The sequence below is a fragment of the Miniopterus schreibersii genome (genome assembly GCF_964146895.1).
Source record: "Miniopterus schreibersii genome assembly, chromosome: 3".
NCBI lineage: Eukaryota > Metazoa > Chordata > Mammalia > Chiroptera > Miniopteridae > Miniopterus > Miniopterus schreibersii.
This window is the reverse complement of record NC_138103.1, coordinates 18783343-18798440: the sequence shown is the minus strand read 5'-3', so window position 1 is coordinate 18798440 and position 15098 is coordinate 18783343. Positions and strand designations below refer to the sequence as shown.

Here is a 15098-nt window from a genome sequence, read left to right as displayed (position 1 = left end):
GAGCAGTGACAGGAAGAACAAACCAACAGGTTGGTGCTTTGAATCAGGGCAGCCATTAGAGAATCCTGAGGTTAGACCACACGGGGCCATCTCTTTGCTTAAGTAGACATGAGCCATTTAAATGGTACTTGGGGACAGAGACCCATCAAAGAAGAAAGAGAAATCCAACTGCAATTATGTAAAGTGAGACCAAGTTCGCCTCCACTGTGGGAACGAGCCTGCATTTAGTGAGGTTTCGTCTTCCACCTTCCCTGTGCTGTGGTTTTAATTGACCTCTACGTCTTATATCTTACAGGTCCTAGGACCTTGTCTCCATTTATTATTCAAAATAGGAGCTCTTACCCCAGAGAATTTTCAGGGCTGTAATCAAATCTTGCTAAAAGGTTAAAAACAACAACGCACACACCAAAAAACAAAACAAAACAAAAACCCAGCATTCATTCAAATCTTATACCAGAGGGGGGAAAATAATGAGGAGAGAGTCCTAAAAATACATTCAGAGAAACAAAAGGAAAAAAATTCAAACCTTAATCCAAACTCCTTCTTAAAATAAATGATTTAGCTTAAAAGTTTATATTATAGAAAGATACCAGTGAGAAGAAACTGTGTCCCTGTGCCTATTTTTTATTATTATTTGGTCCACACAGTCATTTTCTGCTCTATGAAAATAAAGTCCTCACTTAGGAAACATTTAGTGAGCACCTACTATGTGCAGGGCACAGTGCTGGGGATTCAGAGATGAAAACAGGGTGGGGCTCTTACTACATGCCCACCACTGAGCTGTTTTACTGGCAGCATCTCAAGAAACTGCCCAATGAGGCTGCTGCCCTGTGACTCCCCATTTATAGAAGAGGTTTCCAAATGAAGAGACTTAGTTCTGCCCTTGAGGCACTGGAACACTGTTGGTCTGGGAGGGAGTCTAATCAAGGGTCTGCAGAGAGCCAGGCCAAGTAGAAACGAAGGGAGGAGAGGCTGGGATTCCTAGGACAATTGTGGGATTCCTCTCAGAATTAAAAGGAAGACAGGCTCCAGATCTGCAATCGGATTTGAAATTTACCCCTTCCTTTTGCTCCAGCTGACTCTGGGGAGATGAGCAGAGTAGGCCTGAGGCAATAATGACAAGGCCAAGGTGTCCCCTTGGGGGCCACTGCTCAAATGGCCAGCTTTTCCCAACAGCCTTCAGGCCCTTAATGACGGCATTACTCTCTCCTCCCTCTGGCCATCACAGCCTGCCCCAGGAAAGGGCCTATGACAGTCAGAGCTACCTGTGTGTGAAGAGATGCCACTGCCCTGAAGGTCATGCAGACTTGAAGCCAAAGGGAGTGTGGCATGGAGGAGAGAAGGTGGGCTTGCATGACATAGGGGCCCAGTGAAAAAACTGGACTCCACCACATACTACCTGTGACATTCATTCGCTCACTCACTCCATGAGCCAACTCACCTTTACTGAGCACCCACCTCATGAAGCACTGGGACTCAAGGGGAGCAGAAAGAGACATGAGAGTTGCCCTCATGAAGCAGGGGAGACAGATATGAATCAGCGAGAAACGCAGAATTACATAAAGAAAAGAGAGAGATACATATAAGCATTGTATTCAACATGGAATATTCAACCTGGTCAGGGCATCAGGAAGGCTTCGGGAGGAAGCCATGAGTTGATATTGAGGAGTTACCTGGCCTGGAGGAATATTCCAGGCAGAGGGAACAGCAGGAGCAAAGGCCTCGCAGAGGGAGGAAGCAAAGGGCCTGGAGCAGAAGCAAGCCGATGGGTTGGGAGCCCAGCTCCATGTTAGGGAAGGCGGGCAGGGCCTATACTCTCCTACATCTCAGCTGCCATGTTTATAAGAGAGGATAACCATCCCACTTAATTCACAGGCTCGTCTTCAAGGTTAAGTGAGAGAACGAAGGTGAAGACCCAACGTGCGCCTGACACAGTGGTGGACCTTGATGAATCGTGAGCTGCTGACGGATGCCGGCCCTCAGAAAGTCCTCCTGTGACAGGTGGAGGGGGATGGAAGGAGGCCCTGGGGTCTTGCAAGGCAAGATCTCTGGGGCTTTCCCCACTGAACGGAGCCCCACAAGCTGCCAGGCAACCTTCTCATCTAAATGCAGGATTTCACAAGGATGCTATGCCAACATTGTTGTAAAAATAAAAATGGGAAACAACTCAATGTCCATCAATAGAAGCCTAGTTAAATAAATTATAGTATTGTCAGTTCAAGGGAATATGACACAGTGCTTAAAAAGAATGATGCAGCTTCGTGTGTAAATAAAATAAAAAGATCTCTAAAGTACTGAAGTGGGGGGAGGGGAAGTAATACACAGAACAGCGGCCATAGCAGGCCACCAGATATTAAAGCATGTGGGTGTCTGGAAAGACAAACCCAAGACTGGTCACTGTTATTGCCTCCGGGTCAGGAAACTAGAGGACAGGGATGGGGGGAGGTTTATTTTTCACTGAGTACCCTTTTATACTACCTAACTGTTTAGTATGGGTGTAATGACTTTTGTCAAGAGTCCAAAATTTTCTAAGTTTCCACTGTTTAAATAAAAACTCAGTGTTTTAAGGCAGACAGACCCAGATCTGCCACTTCCCATTGTGTGACATTGGCCGAGTTACCTCATTTCTGAGTTTCCGCTTCTGCAAAGTGGGATAATAGTAATAATTACTGCTAGGGTCGGTGAAGAGTAAATAAAATACTAATATTTTGAAGGTATTTAGTTTTTTTGCAGGTATCAATTACTTAATAAATGTTAACTATTAAAATTGGAATTACTGATTTGTACTGGTTGGATTGTTTTATCATTCACAAGTAGAACATTGCACTGAAGTTGCTCTCTGGAAACGCACCTGCAGTGGCAGGTGCATTTCTTTCACAGGGACTCCCTACAGGGTCCAAACTGAACCTGCAGGGCGATATGCAGATTCCAACAGGCTCAAGAAAGTCATCATCCAAATGCAGTATGTGCACTTCATGAGGACTCTGATGAGAGTAAATAAATTGAAAAAAACTTTGAGAGAACTGCAGAAAATGGAACACTGATTGGACATTTGATAATATTAAGGAATCACCATTAATTTTTTAGACATGATAATGGTACTGAAAGTACGTATCTTTTAGTGATAAATATTAAAATATTTATGAATAAAATATCATGGCTTGCACATGCATCCAAATAATTTGTACTGGGAAGTGACTGAAATGAGTATGAATGAACCAAGAATGGGTGTCAGTTGATAGAACTGTTACAAATCAGTAAGGAAACACAATCCAATAGAAAAACGTGAGCCGGCTGGGGTGGCTCAGTTGGTTGAGCTTCGTCCTGTGCACTGAAAGGCTGCTGGTTTGATTCCCAGTCAAGGCAAATACGTGGGTTGAGGGTTCAATCTCCAGTTGGGGCACGTACGCAGGATACTCGATGGATGTTTCTCTCTCTCTAAAAAGTCTTCAGGGTGAGGTTGAAAAGAAGAAGAAAACGGACAAAAGGCCGTGAGAAACAAGCCGCAGAAGTGGAAGCCCAAAGGGGCAACGAGCCAGTGAGATGAGCCACCCACCGGTGAGCAGAGAAATGCACCTCAGGGTGTTAGCAGGGATGTACACTTGTTGAAAGGCGCTCTTGCACACTGACAGAAGCATCACGAATAGGTATCTTTGCTTTACAACATGTCAGTGATATTCAACCAGCGTGCCGCAAGAATTTTTAACACATGCAATACCTGACTATTTAGTCAGAGGCACTGACCTCTTTCCCCTTAGATTGTCAAATAAAAAATGACAACAGCCAACACAACAATAGCTATATGATGTGAATGAATCAAAATTATACCTATTTCTTGGTCAGATTGGCAAAAAAATGTATTTGTGTGTGTGCCGTAGAATTTTAATAATTAGCTAAAGTATGCCGTAAGATGAAAAAGGTTGAAAATAGCTGCAATGTGGCAAAACTCTTAAGATACCGCACCCTACACCTCAGCAATTTCACACTCAGACTTAGACATTGACATTAAATTAAGAAAACACTTGTGTAATGGATGTAGGAAGTGATAATAAATGGCTAATAAGATAAAAAAAAAAAAAGGGGACAAGTAGACATTGTGCATTTCCTGATAGAAAACATCACCCCAATAAAAATTTATGTTTTCAGCAAAATTAAACCTGAATCCAAGGCTCTAGATTCAAAAGCCAATTTAAGGAAATACAGTTAACAGAGGAGCATGTCAAATAGCACTGATTAGAGCTGCAATCAGCAAATTTCAAGCGGTGAAATGACCCAGGGTCTTCAATAAATAACTGCAAAAAAAAAAGAGAGATGAAAAAGGGCCCCCTATAGAATGAAAGGAAATAGAAGAGAGTAGTTAAATTCATAGAGACAGCAAGTAGAATGATGATTTCCAGGGCTAGGGGAGAGAGGAATAGGGGTGAACGTTTAATGAGCACAGAGTTTCAGTTGCGGATGATAAAGTTCAGGAGATGGATGGTGGTGATGGTTACACATTGTGAATGGACTTCATGCCACAGAACTATATTTAGAAAATGCTAAAATGGTAAATTTTATGTTATGTTTATTTTACTACAATTTAAAACAGTTTTTTTAAAAAAAAGAAACATAAGAGACATGACCAACATAACACTTGGACCTCATGTGGATCCTGATTCAAAAAACTATTAAAAAGTATAAAATGAGCCCTGGCTAGTATGACTCAGTTGGTTAAGCACTGTCCATGCACCAAAAGGTTTCTAGTTCGATTCCTGGTCAGGGCACATGCCTGGGTTTCCAGCTCATTCCTCCGGTAGGGGGCATGTAGGAGGCAGCCAATTGATATTTTGCTCTCACATGGATGTTTCTCTCCCTCTCCTTCCTCTCTCTAAAAATCAATATAAAAATCTTTAAAAAATAAATATGAGACAATAAGAAATTTGAACACTGATATTTGATGGAATAAAGGAGTTATTGGAAATGGAGGGATGACAACAATATCATACTTATATTTTCATATATATATACATATACACACACATACATACATGTATACTGAGACATCTACAGATGAAATAACGCCCAGTATTTGATTCAAAATAATACAGAAGAAGAAAGTGGGTATGGATAACTTCAAAAAGATTGATAAGGATTAATAATTCAACTTGACAGTGGATACGTAAGATGCATTATACTAACCTACCTACCTCTGGGCATTTAACATTTGACAAAACAAAAAAGTTTTTAAATGAAAAGGAAACTATTATAAATGTGTTCAAAAGGAAAAGGTGCTCTCAGCATCATGGTCTGTAATAGCTAAATACTGGCAACAATCTTAATGGCAATGGACACATGCCTGGACTTAAAATACTGTGGTATTTCATTCACAGGGAACTAGAGTCAAGAAAGTGAATGCACCGGATCAGGAGTTCTCAGTAAGGGTGACTTTGTCCCCAGGGGGACATCTGGCAGTGTCTGGAAACATCTTTAGTTGCCATGTTGGGGTGGGGTGCTACTGGCCTCTAGTGGTGAGGTCAGCGATGCTGCTAAACATCCCACAACAAATAATTATACAGCCCAAACTATCAAGAGTACCACAGTTTAAAATCTCTATATTAGATCTATCTCTATTTTACATCTATATGGATAGTCCTCAAACCATAGTGTTTAATTAAAAACAAACAAAAACAAGAGGCAAAGAGATATGTACAAATAATACCATGTAGGTAAAAGTTACACAAAACCATGACTGTTTATTGCTCATAGGAATTTATCTACATAGTAAAGTATAAAAATATGGAGGGAAAGGCTATATGCCAGCTTCAGAATATTGACAATGAGGGCAGGGGAATGAAATGTTGCAAAGGGGGCTCCAATAGAATATGTAGCATTTATTTTATTTATTCTATCCTTCCTACCTAAAAACACACACACACACACACACACACACACAAATGTGGTTAAGGTTAATGTACATAAAACCTGGGTGGTAGGTACATGAATGCTTATTCTTTTAGTATCTGAACTTTTCCACACCCTTGACATTGCTAACAATAGACAGACTGAACAGTGGGGCTGTGGACGGAAGGGCTGGGAGGACAGACAGAGACTGGGCACAACTGCAAGGCTGAGCTGTTCCTGTGTGGTAGCACTCACCGGCCCCCGGAGGTCTATGAGCTCCTGCCTCATCTGGGACACGAGGGCTTCCTTGGCCACCAGGGCCCTGTGCAGGCGCTCGTTGAACTCAATCAGCTCACCGTGCATCTCCGCCACCTGGAATACACAAGCACCAAACAGTGAGGCTCAGAAGGAAGACCCTCCCTGAGGACTTTTCTCGCCTCCTCTGGACCACTTGTCAGCAAGGCACCTGGAAGTCACTGAGCTGGAGACATAATACTGCTCACCTACGAGCCACACAAATCCACCTGTGAGTTGAACACATTTTTTTTACTTGGTTGATTTTAACACTATGGAATCAATAGCCCACAGTTTATAATCAGAACACAACTGTATCAGGGAATTTTTGTACCTTAGGATTTTATTCTTAATTAATGAAACTTCTAGCAAAAGTTTTCTTTCTAATCTGCATTGTGTCTGTCAGGAATTTCCCTGCTAGTGGAACAAGTAGAATAACTGACCATTTCTGTTCATCAGGGCCTTAGTTCTGAAAACCAAGGGAATAGAACTAGAGCCTTACTGAGATGGTGACAGTGATGGTGACAGACACAACTGTAGCAGCACAACTACCCTTTGGTCACTGCTCATTCCATGCCAGGAAATATGTCCTGGGCACTCCTTGTGTCTTCATCACACCAACTCTATGAGGCAGATATTGTTATCCCTGCCTTACAGGAAGAGAAACATGTAGTTTAAGGTGCTAGGTCAAGGTCATGTAGCTAATAAGGGACTGACTCGGGAGCCCCGGCTCTTGACCACTGGGCCACCTGACACAACCACACCCACTCCACTTTGCCCAGATGTAACCAATCAGGCCTGCTGTGAGCACTCAAACTTTTCCACATTCATGCAATACTCTTGGCTGATCCCAAATTTATTTATTTTTAATATATCTTTATTGATTTCAAAGAGAGGAATGGAGAGGGAGAGAGAGAGATAGAAACATCAATGATGAGAGAGTCATCATTGATCGGCTACCTCCTGCATGCCTCCAATTGGGGATCGAGCCAGCAACCCAGGCATGTGCCCTAACCGGGAATCAAACTGAGATCTCCTGGATCATAGGTCGATGCTCAACCGCTGAGCCACGCCCGGCTGGGCTTGACCCCAAATTTTTTTTTAAATGGAGGTAGCCACAGGTAATCTGTGATTGATGTACAGAACGAACAACAGATCTTTCCAGCTGTAACTTGCAAAAAGCACAAAGATGTCCCATATGGTCGAGGCACTTACGATATAATATATAACGCATAAATATCAGACCATTTGCAACAAGTACTTTACATAGCATATAAAACGCACTGTCAGAATTAAGAAGGGATATTAGCAGAGGCTTTTAAAAAAAAAAAAAAAAAGACTGTTAACCTGAGTCTTGATACCTCGGGAGGAATAAAGGGGAGGCCTCTTTTTTTGGATAGGTTGTTATATAAAGGAGAAAAGGTAAAAAAGGAAATACACCAGAACAGTAACTTTTGTTCAAGCCCATTCTTTCTACTTCTCCTTACTTTTTATTTTCCTAATAAGGCACATGCTTTCATTTATCAGCCAGAATAACCACTTAGACTCTTTTTAAAAAGAATTAAAACTCTTCCCATGAAACTGAAGGGAGCCATGGAGCAACCAATGTGAAATGTATGAGGCTCCCAGTTGTGATCCTGAAGCTCCTATTAACTTGCTCTGAGGCCTCACTCTGGGAATGGCACCCTCTGTCCCTCAGGGCCCACTCTTTCAAACCCATGTGAAATGCAAAGTGGAAGTGGCATAAAAGACACTGCAAAAACCATGCAGTGAACAGAGGAGAATGAGACCCTGAGCCTGTAAACAGCTTTCTTCATCATACAGACCTAAGATTAATATTCTCCAGTTGCCTTATTCCTTCTGTATAAAAACAGCTGAAGATGATCTTCTTTTGGCCTTTCACAAATAAATACAGTATCACTGATCCTTCCTGTGTGGATTCTCCACACGGTAAGCACATAAACCCTCCATGAGCTTCCTCGGGGCTGAAATCCAGTTACCCCAGTTAGTAGGAAACCCACAACTGGCCATATTACTGCCAAATACCTGCTAATATGTCCCCACAAAACTCAAGCTTTAAATAAACGCCACTCTCATTTCCAAGGCAGAGCAGGCTTTTGCTTAGATTTTGTTTTTATTTTGCTTTGCAGTGGGAGCCAGAGTGTTCAAACAATTTTCCATAAATGCATAAAACATCAAAACATCCCAGCCTCAAGTGGTGTTTATCATGATCTGTCAAAACCTTGGTTCTCTTTTGTAGCCAGAAAAGAGACTTGACCACGTCAGAGAAAGCTTTTATTCCACTAGGGAATAGGCAGGGGGGAAATCTGACGGCAATGAGGAGACAAAATTTGATGAAATAATTTCCAGCAGCCATTAAAACCGCAATGCTTGTTGTTATTAAGCTCAGCTCTGAAATTCTGAATTTTTATATTATATATTCCCTACATATAGCCATTGATATAAACAGCTGTCATCTTACACAAACATACTGAGCTTAATTGTCCTCAAATAACTCTTTAAAATTCTGGAATAACAAGAAATGAATTAAAAACCGAGTGAGCCTCAGAAGAGGAATCTGAGATCACAAATAGTTCCCGTTATCATAAAAATAAGGCAGGTTACACTGCTACTGCCAGCTTCAATTTCTATTAGGTTCTGAGGGCCCTTACAGGTCTCATCTGACCTCATTCCTTAATTCTCAACAGCTACAGAGAATCGCAGGGAACAGAACAGAGACCACAGGTGCCCTCCAATCCATTCTCCACCAAGCAGTGATCTTCCCAAACATAGGATATTGTCACCTGCTGTTTAAAACCTTCAATGCTTCCCCCTGTCCTAAGGATGGAATACGAATGCAAATGCCTACAAGATCCAGCACCAGCATCTCTAACCCTATCTCCTGCCCCCTCCCTGTCAGTGTCTCACTAACTTCCATTCGTCTTCTATGTTCTATAAACATACTGAGCTATAGGTCACCCATGAGACAAAAAGGAGAGAGACACACCCAGTGGAGGAAAGTTCAGGTGCCAAGACTCAGGGGCTGACAGAGAGGCAGCTGAGAGGGGTGGTTAAGGGCCCAGACTTTGGTGCAAGCAACCCTGTGCTTATCACAGCACAGTGTACACTGGTACATGTCACTTACCCTCTAGCCTGAGGCTATTCACCTAAAAAGTGGGAATTAAATACCATCCCCACTCACTGGGCCACTGTGTGGAGGAAATGAGCTACTGCCCTTAGCAGGCCCAGCACCATGTGTGGTCCTGGCAAATGCCCAGTGAACAAGAGCTGGTTTTGCATGATGGATGGTCACATAAAGGGGCATGAAGGAGGAGGGCAGGGCTCCAGAAGCCAGAGGGAAAGGGGCCACAGGTGCTGTACCAAGGAGCTTGGACAGCCGTGGAGAGACTCACTATCCCCAAAGTGGAAATGTCACCAGCAGAATTGTTAGCCATATGCCAGGTGTTATTCTTGGTGCTGGGGGCAGAAAAGTCATGGGGTTCACATCCTAAAAGTCAAGTCATGAAGAGCTCAGGACAGAGGAAGACCTGGAAGGAAGACAGGGTGTTGGGAAGACCTCCCCCGAGAACACTGAAGAGCTGCTTCTCGAATCAGCCTTGGCACATGCCAGGCAGCCTCCCTGGCCGCTCTGCACCCTAAATCACTATGGGCTCTAGCACTGTCAATGCTCAGGGCCACTCTGAGAGTCTGCCGTATTTCTTTCTACCCTCAGCACTTTTATTTCCTTGAAAATTAATCTGAAGGCAGTTAAGGAGGAGGTGCCATTTGACAACGCTAACGACAGTGACAAATCAAAAGTAAATACCAACTGGAGATACACTAATCACAGCTGATGCAGCTTCAAACACAGGCCAAGGTGGGCCAAAGGGTTGAGCCCTGATTCTCTGAAAGGCCCATGAAGAACACCTGGCTGGTAGAAGACACAGCTCCTGAGTTGTGCTTGGAAAGTACACAGCTCATAATTAATGAGGTGTGAATGCTTATCCGTCACTATTTGGGTTTTCTCCTTTAGGCTGGTGAGAAGATGGTAGAAAAATTTAAAAAAAAGTCACAGGGCTGTTTGGCAACATCTATCAAACTTTTAAAATCCCTCATCTGTGACCTGGCCAGTCCTTGTTGGGAGTTATCCTGCCCCGGTATTTACACATGTGCTCAAAGCAGGAGTTTAGTTCCAAATGGCTGGAACCTACCCAAATGCCCAACCACTGGCACTGATGAAATATATCAGGTTCAGCTACTCTTGCCCAAGGCCTGGCCCCTGGCAGACATCACTAATCAACCACAGCGCTCCTTCCTCAGGAAGATGCCCAGGCAGCCACGGTGTGCTGGCTTATGCGATGATACCCATTTGGTATCCCTGGCATGAGGGATAGAGGGAAAGCATCATCAAGGAGGTGGCATTTGAGTTGGGCTTTGGAAGATGAGCCTTTGGAGCTTTGGAGACTGAGCAATCCATCCAGCTGGAGCATCAGGGAAGATGATCTCCAAAAATATGTGACTATGAAAAAGCTTTTAAGTCTGTGAAAATCCCAGAATTATCATAATTACCTGCCAAATCATGAAAGGTTTATAAATTTAAAAAAGAATGCCTTTGGCATTTCCTTTTATATCAGAATGTTCTATCTAATCACATTCAAGTAAATCATGCTTTGCCCTCCTTCAGCTCCCTAATTAGGCACTTCCAGATTAATTAGATCAAGGTACTCCCCACCCCCAAATTTTAACAGCCACCAAAGCTCTTTTTGGTCATATACCCAAACTCTCCCAGAACATAAACTTAGATGCCTTGAACTTGATCTAGCTTTGATAAAATGCACAGACTGGTTTTGGTCCCATTTACCTGGCTGTGGGAGGGATCTGGAACCTCCTCCTGGCATGAGAACACTGCACCTGCCTCGGTGAAGACAAAGACCTCACCATTGTCCATTTGCCTTAACATATGGTAGAGCACCAACTATGTGCCAGGCCTTCTCCAGGCATCACATCCATCAGCTCAGATGACCCTCGCTACCCTCCTGCCCACCTAAGGATGCGGCCCAGAGGCTGAGAGAGTCGGGAAGTGGCGGGGTGGGAATGGCCCTCTGTGCTCTTCACACTCCATCTCAGGGTGTGATAGAAAGTCAAGCCCTTCAGGGGTTCGGGAGGTAAGCCTGTCCCAAGGGGCAAGAAAAGTAGAGCAGTGTGGCCCAGTGGCACCCTAGGCAAGCTGGTCATTAAGTCACTTGGGAGCTTCTGAGAAATTCAGAGTTCTGGGCCTTGCTCCCAGAAATTCTGATTCAGTAAGGGGAGGAGTGACCGTCATGATTCATCAGGTTTGGGAACCTCTGGTGAAGACATGGGAAGGATTTCACACACTTAGGTCTGAACTGCACTGGGCCATTCCTGTTTCAGAAATTAGTTTTTCAGTTCTTCATTTGTGAAACAGGGATGTCTTAAAAATGTAACGGGATATAAAACACAGATGCTCTTCCACTTGTCAGTTCTCAACTACTGAATTCTCACTGAGGGGAAAGAGCCACAAGCCAGAAAAGTACTGCAGCAAACCTGCCCGCCAACAGCAGACGACACCTCGCCACATAAGCTAGTCTGCGACAGGGCTGCCCAAAGGGAGTCCGTGAACTTGGGCTGGGATGCAAACTGTTCATATCAGTCTGAGAACAGCACAGAAATCGACACTAAGCATTTAGAAACATTTAAAGCAATATCATGTTGCTGTGAAATCCAGGAAGTCCATAATTTTTCTAGATTTTTTAGTATTGTACAAAAGTACTAGTCTACAATGAATTGGAAATATTTTTTTAAGTTGGTTCTTCACTACAGATAGTTTGAGAAACAACTATATACAACACATACGCTATTTCTGAAATAATGTCTTGCATTAATTATTAGAAATGACAAATAATGATGAAAAAAGAAAGCCAAAATATGGCTGTTTTGAATAAAATTTCAGAGTTGAAAAATAAGATAGAACCAATGCTATCAACATCTGTTATTCTTTTATATCAGGAGTGGGGAACCTTTTTTCTGCCAAGGGCCATTTGGATATTTATAATATTTGCAGGTCATACAAAATTATCAACTTAAAAATTAGCTATGAAAAAAGTTACTAGATTTATTGAATTTCGAGTCCCATCTGAGGTTGCCTGGGTAGGGCCAGACCAAATGACTTTGAGGGCCATATACAGCCCACAGGCTGATGTTCCCCACCCATTTTAGATGTACATACATTGTTTCCTTGTAGAGTGTCAATTTAGGCCTGAAGACTAAGAAAATTTAAAATGATAACTGAAATAGTGCAAATCCAGACCTAGCCCAGGACACAGGTCATGAAAGTCCTCAAAAACTTATAGCTGCCGTCATTCTCTGTTACCCTGGCTTGCTGAGCCCTTCCAACAGTTGCCTGGTCATGCCCATTTCCCAGAGGAGGAAGGTGAGGCCCAGGGACTAAGTAACAAACTGCCCCAGTTTACAAAGCTCACAAGTGACAGCTGAGATTTGAACTCTAGTTATCATGGCTCCAAAGCCCATGTCTTTTATATCATGTGACCCATCAGACCACAAATAAATAACTCAGGAAGAGAAACATTGTGCCCATTTTGGGGTGGAGGAAACCGAGGCTCAGAGAGACTAAGTGACCTGTCTAAGGCCACACAACATATTCTCTCACAGAGCCAGGGCTGTAGACCAGGTCTCCTGTTTTCAAATCCAATCTGCTCCTCCACGGGGGGGGGGGGGGGGGCTATGAGACTCAAAAAAGAAGAGAATGGGAAAGTACTTGTCCAGTGGCAGTGGGAGGGACATCAGGCTGAGAGAGCTCTCGCTCTGCATGGGGGCTGCTCTATCTTTTCTCAGTGAAGAAACTTAAGGAAATCCTGCAGCTTCCCGGGAGGTAAGAGCTGTTTCTAATTTTATAGCTAGGGAAACTGAGGAACAGAACAGGTACACACCTTGCCCAAGACCACACAGAAAGCAGGCAGCAGAACTGGAATTCAAATTTCTGAGTCCATGTTTTGGACTTCCTACCCTGCCTCTCAGCATATACCATTCACCAGCATGCCAGGCTGGCATCTCAAGATACCAGTGGACCAGCAGAGGACCTAAGGAGATGATGAACCTGAAACCAAGGACTGAGAGCATCACCCAAAGCAAGGGGCACCCCTTTCTCTCTCTCTCTCTCATGCACACACATACACATACACACACACACACACACACACACACACACGGAAAAGGCACCATATTAGGCTGCTCCCACTGCCCTCTGAGATCCCAGAGGCCCAGCCTGGCTTGTTACAGGCCAGTTTGCAAACATACTCGGGGGGAATGCTTCCAGTAAGGGAAGGAGCCACCCCAGCATAGTCAGGCCCTCCTGTGGATTCAGGGGCCAAATGAGAAAATAGAGAAGATTCTGGGAACTCCAGCAGCCAAAGACCCTTCTTCAAAGTGGTTTTGCTTCATGTGAAAGCATTTTAGAAACCAGTTTCTAAATGGCAATTCCAACATGAAGGTGTTCCAGGGGACTGGCAGGAATTACTTCAGGATGCTCAGCATCAGGAGCCATCTAAGTGGGGACACTTCAGATGTGGTATCAAAAAAGGAGGAATGTGAAGGTCAAACCTAGATCCCATCTACTCACTGCTGTGTGACTGTGAGTAAATGACTTCAGTCTCTGATTCCTGCTATATCTTCTTTGTCCTCCATTGCACAGGTGTGTCATGAGCAACAAAGAAATAACAGTTTGGGCAGCTACCAGTGCCTACCACAGACAATGGTCCCTAAATAATCATAATGAGTACTTCCTGGAGTCAGGCAGTACACATACAAAGACCTGGAGGTAGAGCTGTATGCCCATTTTACAGATGAGGAAAGCAAGGCTCAAAAAGGTAAAGTGACTGTCCAGTCAGCAGTCTGCAATGGGGATCAGTCTGACTCAGGAGCTCGCGACCCTGTATCTTGAGTCGTTGGGACCACTCGTTTCTTTCTTCCTGCATCCTGCCTTTTGCTTTGATTAAGCTGTGTGTGGGGCTGGCCCCAGGGGATGGATGCTCAGGCTCATCCTGATGAGGCAGGAGGCCGGGTACCTCGGGACTGATCCTCCTCAACATCACATGGTAGAGCTGCCAAGCAACACTCTCATTGGAAGCCCATAAGGCAGATCCATTCGAGGGGCCATAGAGACAGGGTTGTGTGGGCTCTGTCTGCAGAGCCACAGAGCTAAGTAGACACTTGAAAGGAAACCCCAGTGACAAGATCACATTTAAAAGAGACTCCCTTAATCTCCTCTGTAACAACCCCCTCTGTGCTCAAATGCCAAGCTTGAGAGAAGAGCTACTTAAAAACATTTGGCTGGGATTATGCTTTAATGGGAAGAAAGAAACACCCAGAACTAACAACAGCTCGATTAATAATGGGACGCCTCTGAGAAACAGATGTTAGGTAACTGTTACAGCTCCGACACAGAGCTGGTTCTCGTTTCTCCTGACACGCAACCTTTCAGAGACTACACAAGGTGAGCCGTGGAGAGGGGCCACACAGAGCAACAATGGCTCACAGCCCAGATAACACCTCTCCTTTCCTGCCATCCACTAATGGCCCTTAAGGAGCAAATGTAGAATATGCAGAAATCCCAATAATAAAATAGCAGCCAATACCTTCCTGGAGGTTGGTTGAGACAAAGGAACAATGACAGGAGGCAAAGCAAGAACAAACTGTAAATTCCAGCCCTCCACTGAGAGATGCATCATATAATAACACAGAGGCATGGCGCCACTATGAGGCTTTTAAACAGGTGCCCATCAACTGTGCCCATCCTGTTGGGGCATCACCGGAGACTGCATGGCACAGCATTTATGGCGCAAACGCTGGAGCCAGGAGACCTGGGATTAAATCCCTCCTTCCCCCGT

General features: G+C 43.9%; 1 protein-coding gene across 3 annotated transcripts in view; it reads right to left on the bottom strand.

The window, feature by feature from the left end:
• SNX29 (sorting nexin 29) overlaps positions 1 to 15098 on the bottom strand; it is a 456832-nt gene that overhangs the window by 154007 nt on the left and 287727 nt on the right. For all 3 annotated transcript variants that reach the window (XM_081133203.1, XM_081133205.1, XM_081133204.1), the window contains one exon: positions 6136 to 6252. In XM_081133203.1, coding sequence (XP_080989329.1) covers positions 6136 to 6252 — 117 coding nt within the window. The remainder of the gene's footprint in view (positions 1 to 6135; positions 6253 to 15098) is intronic.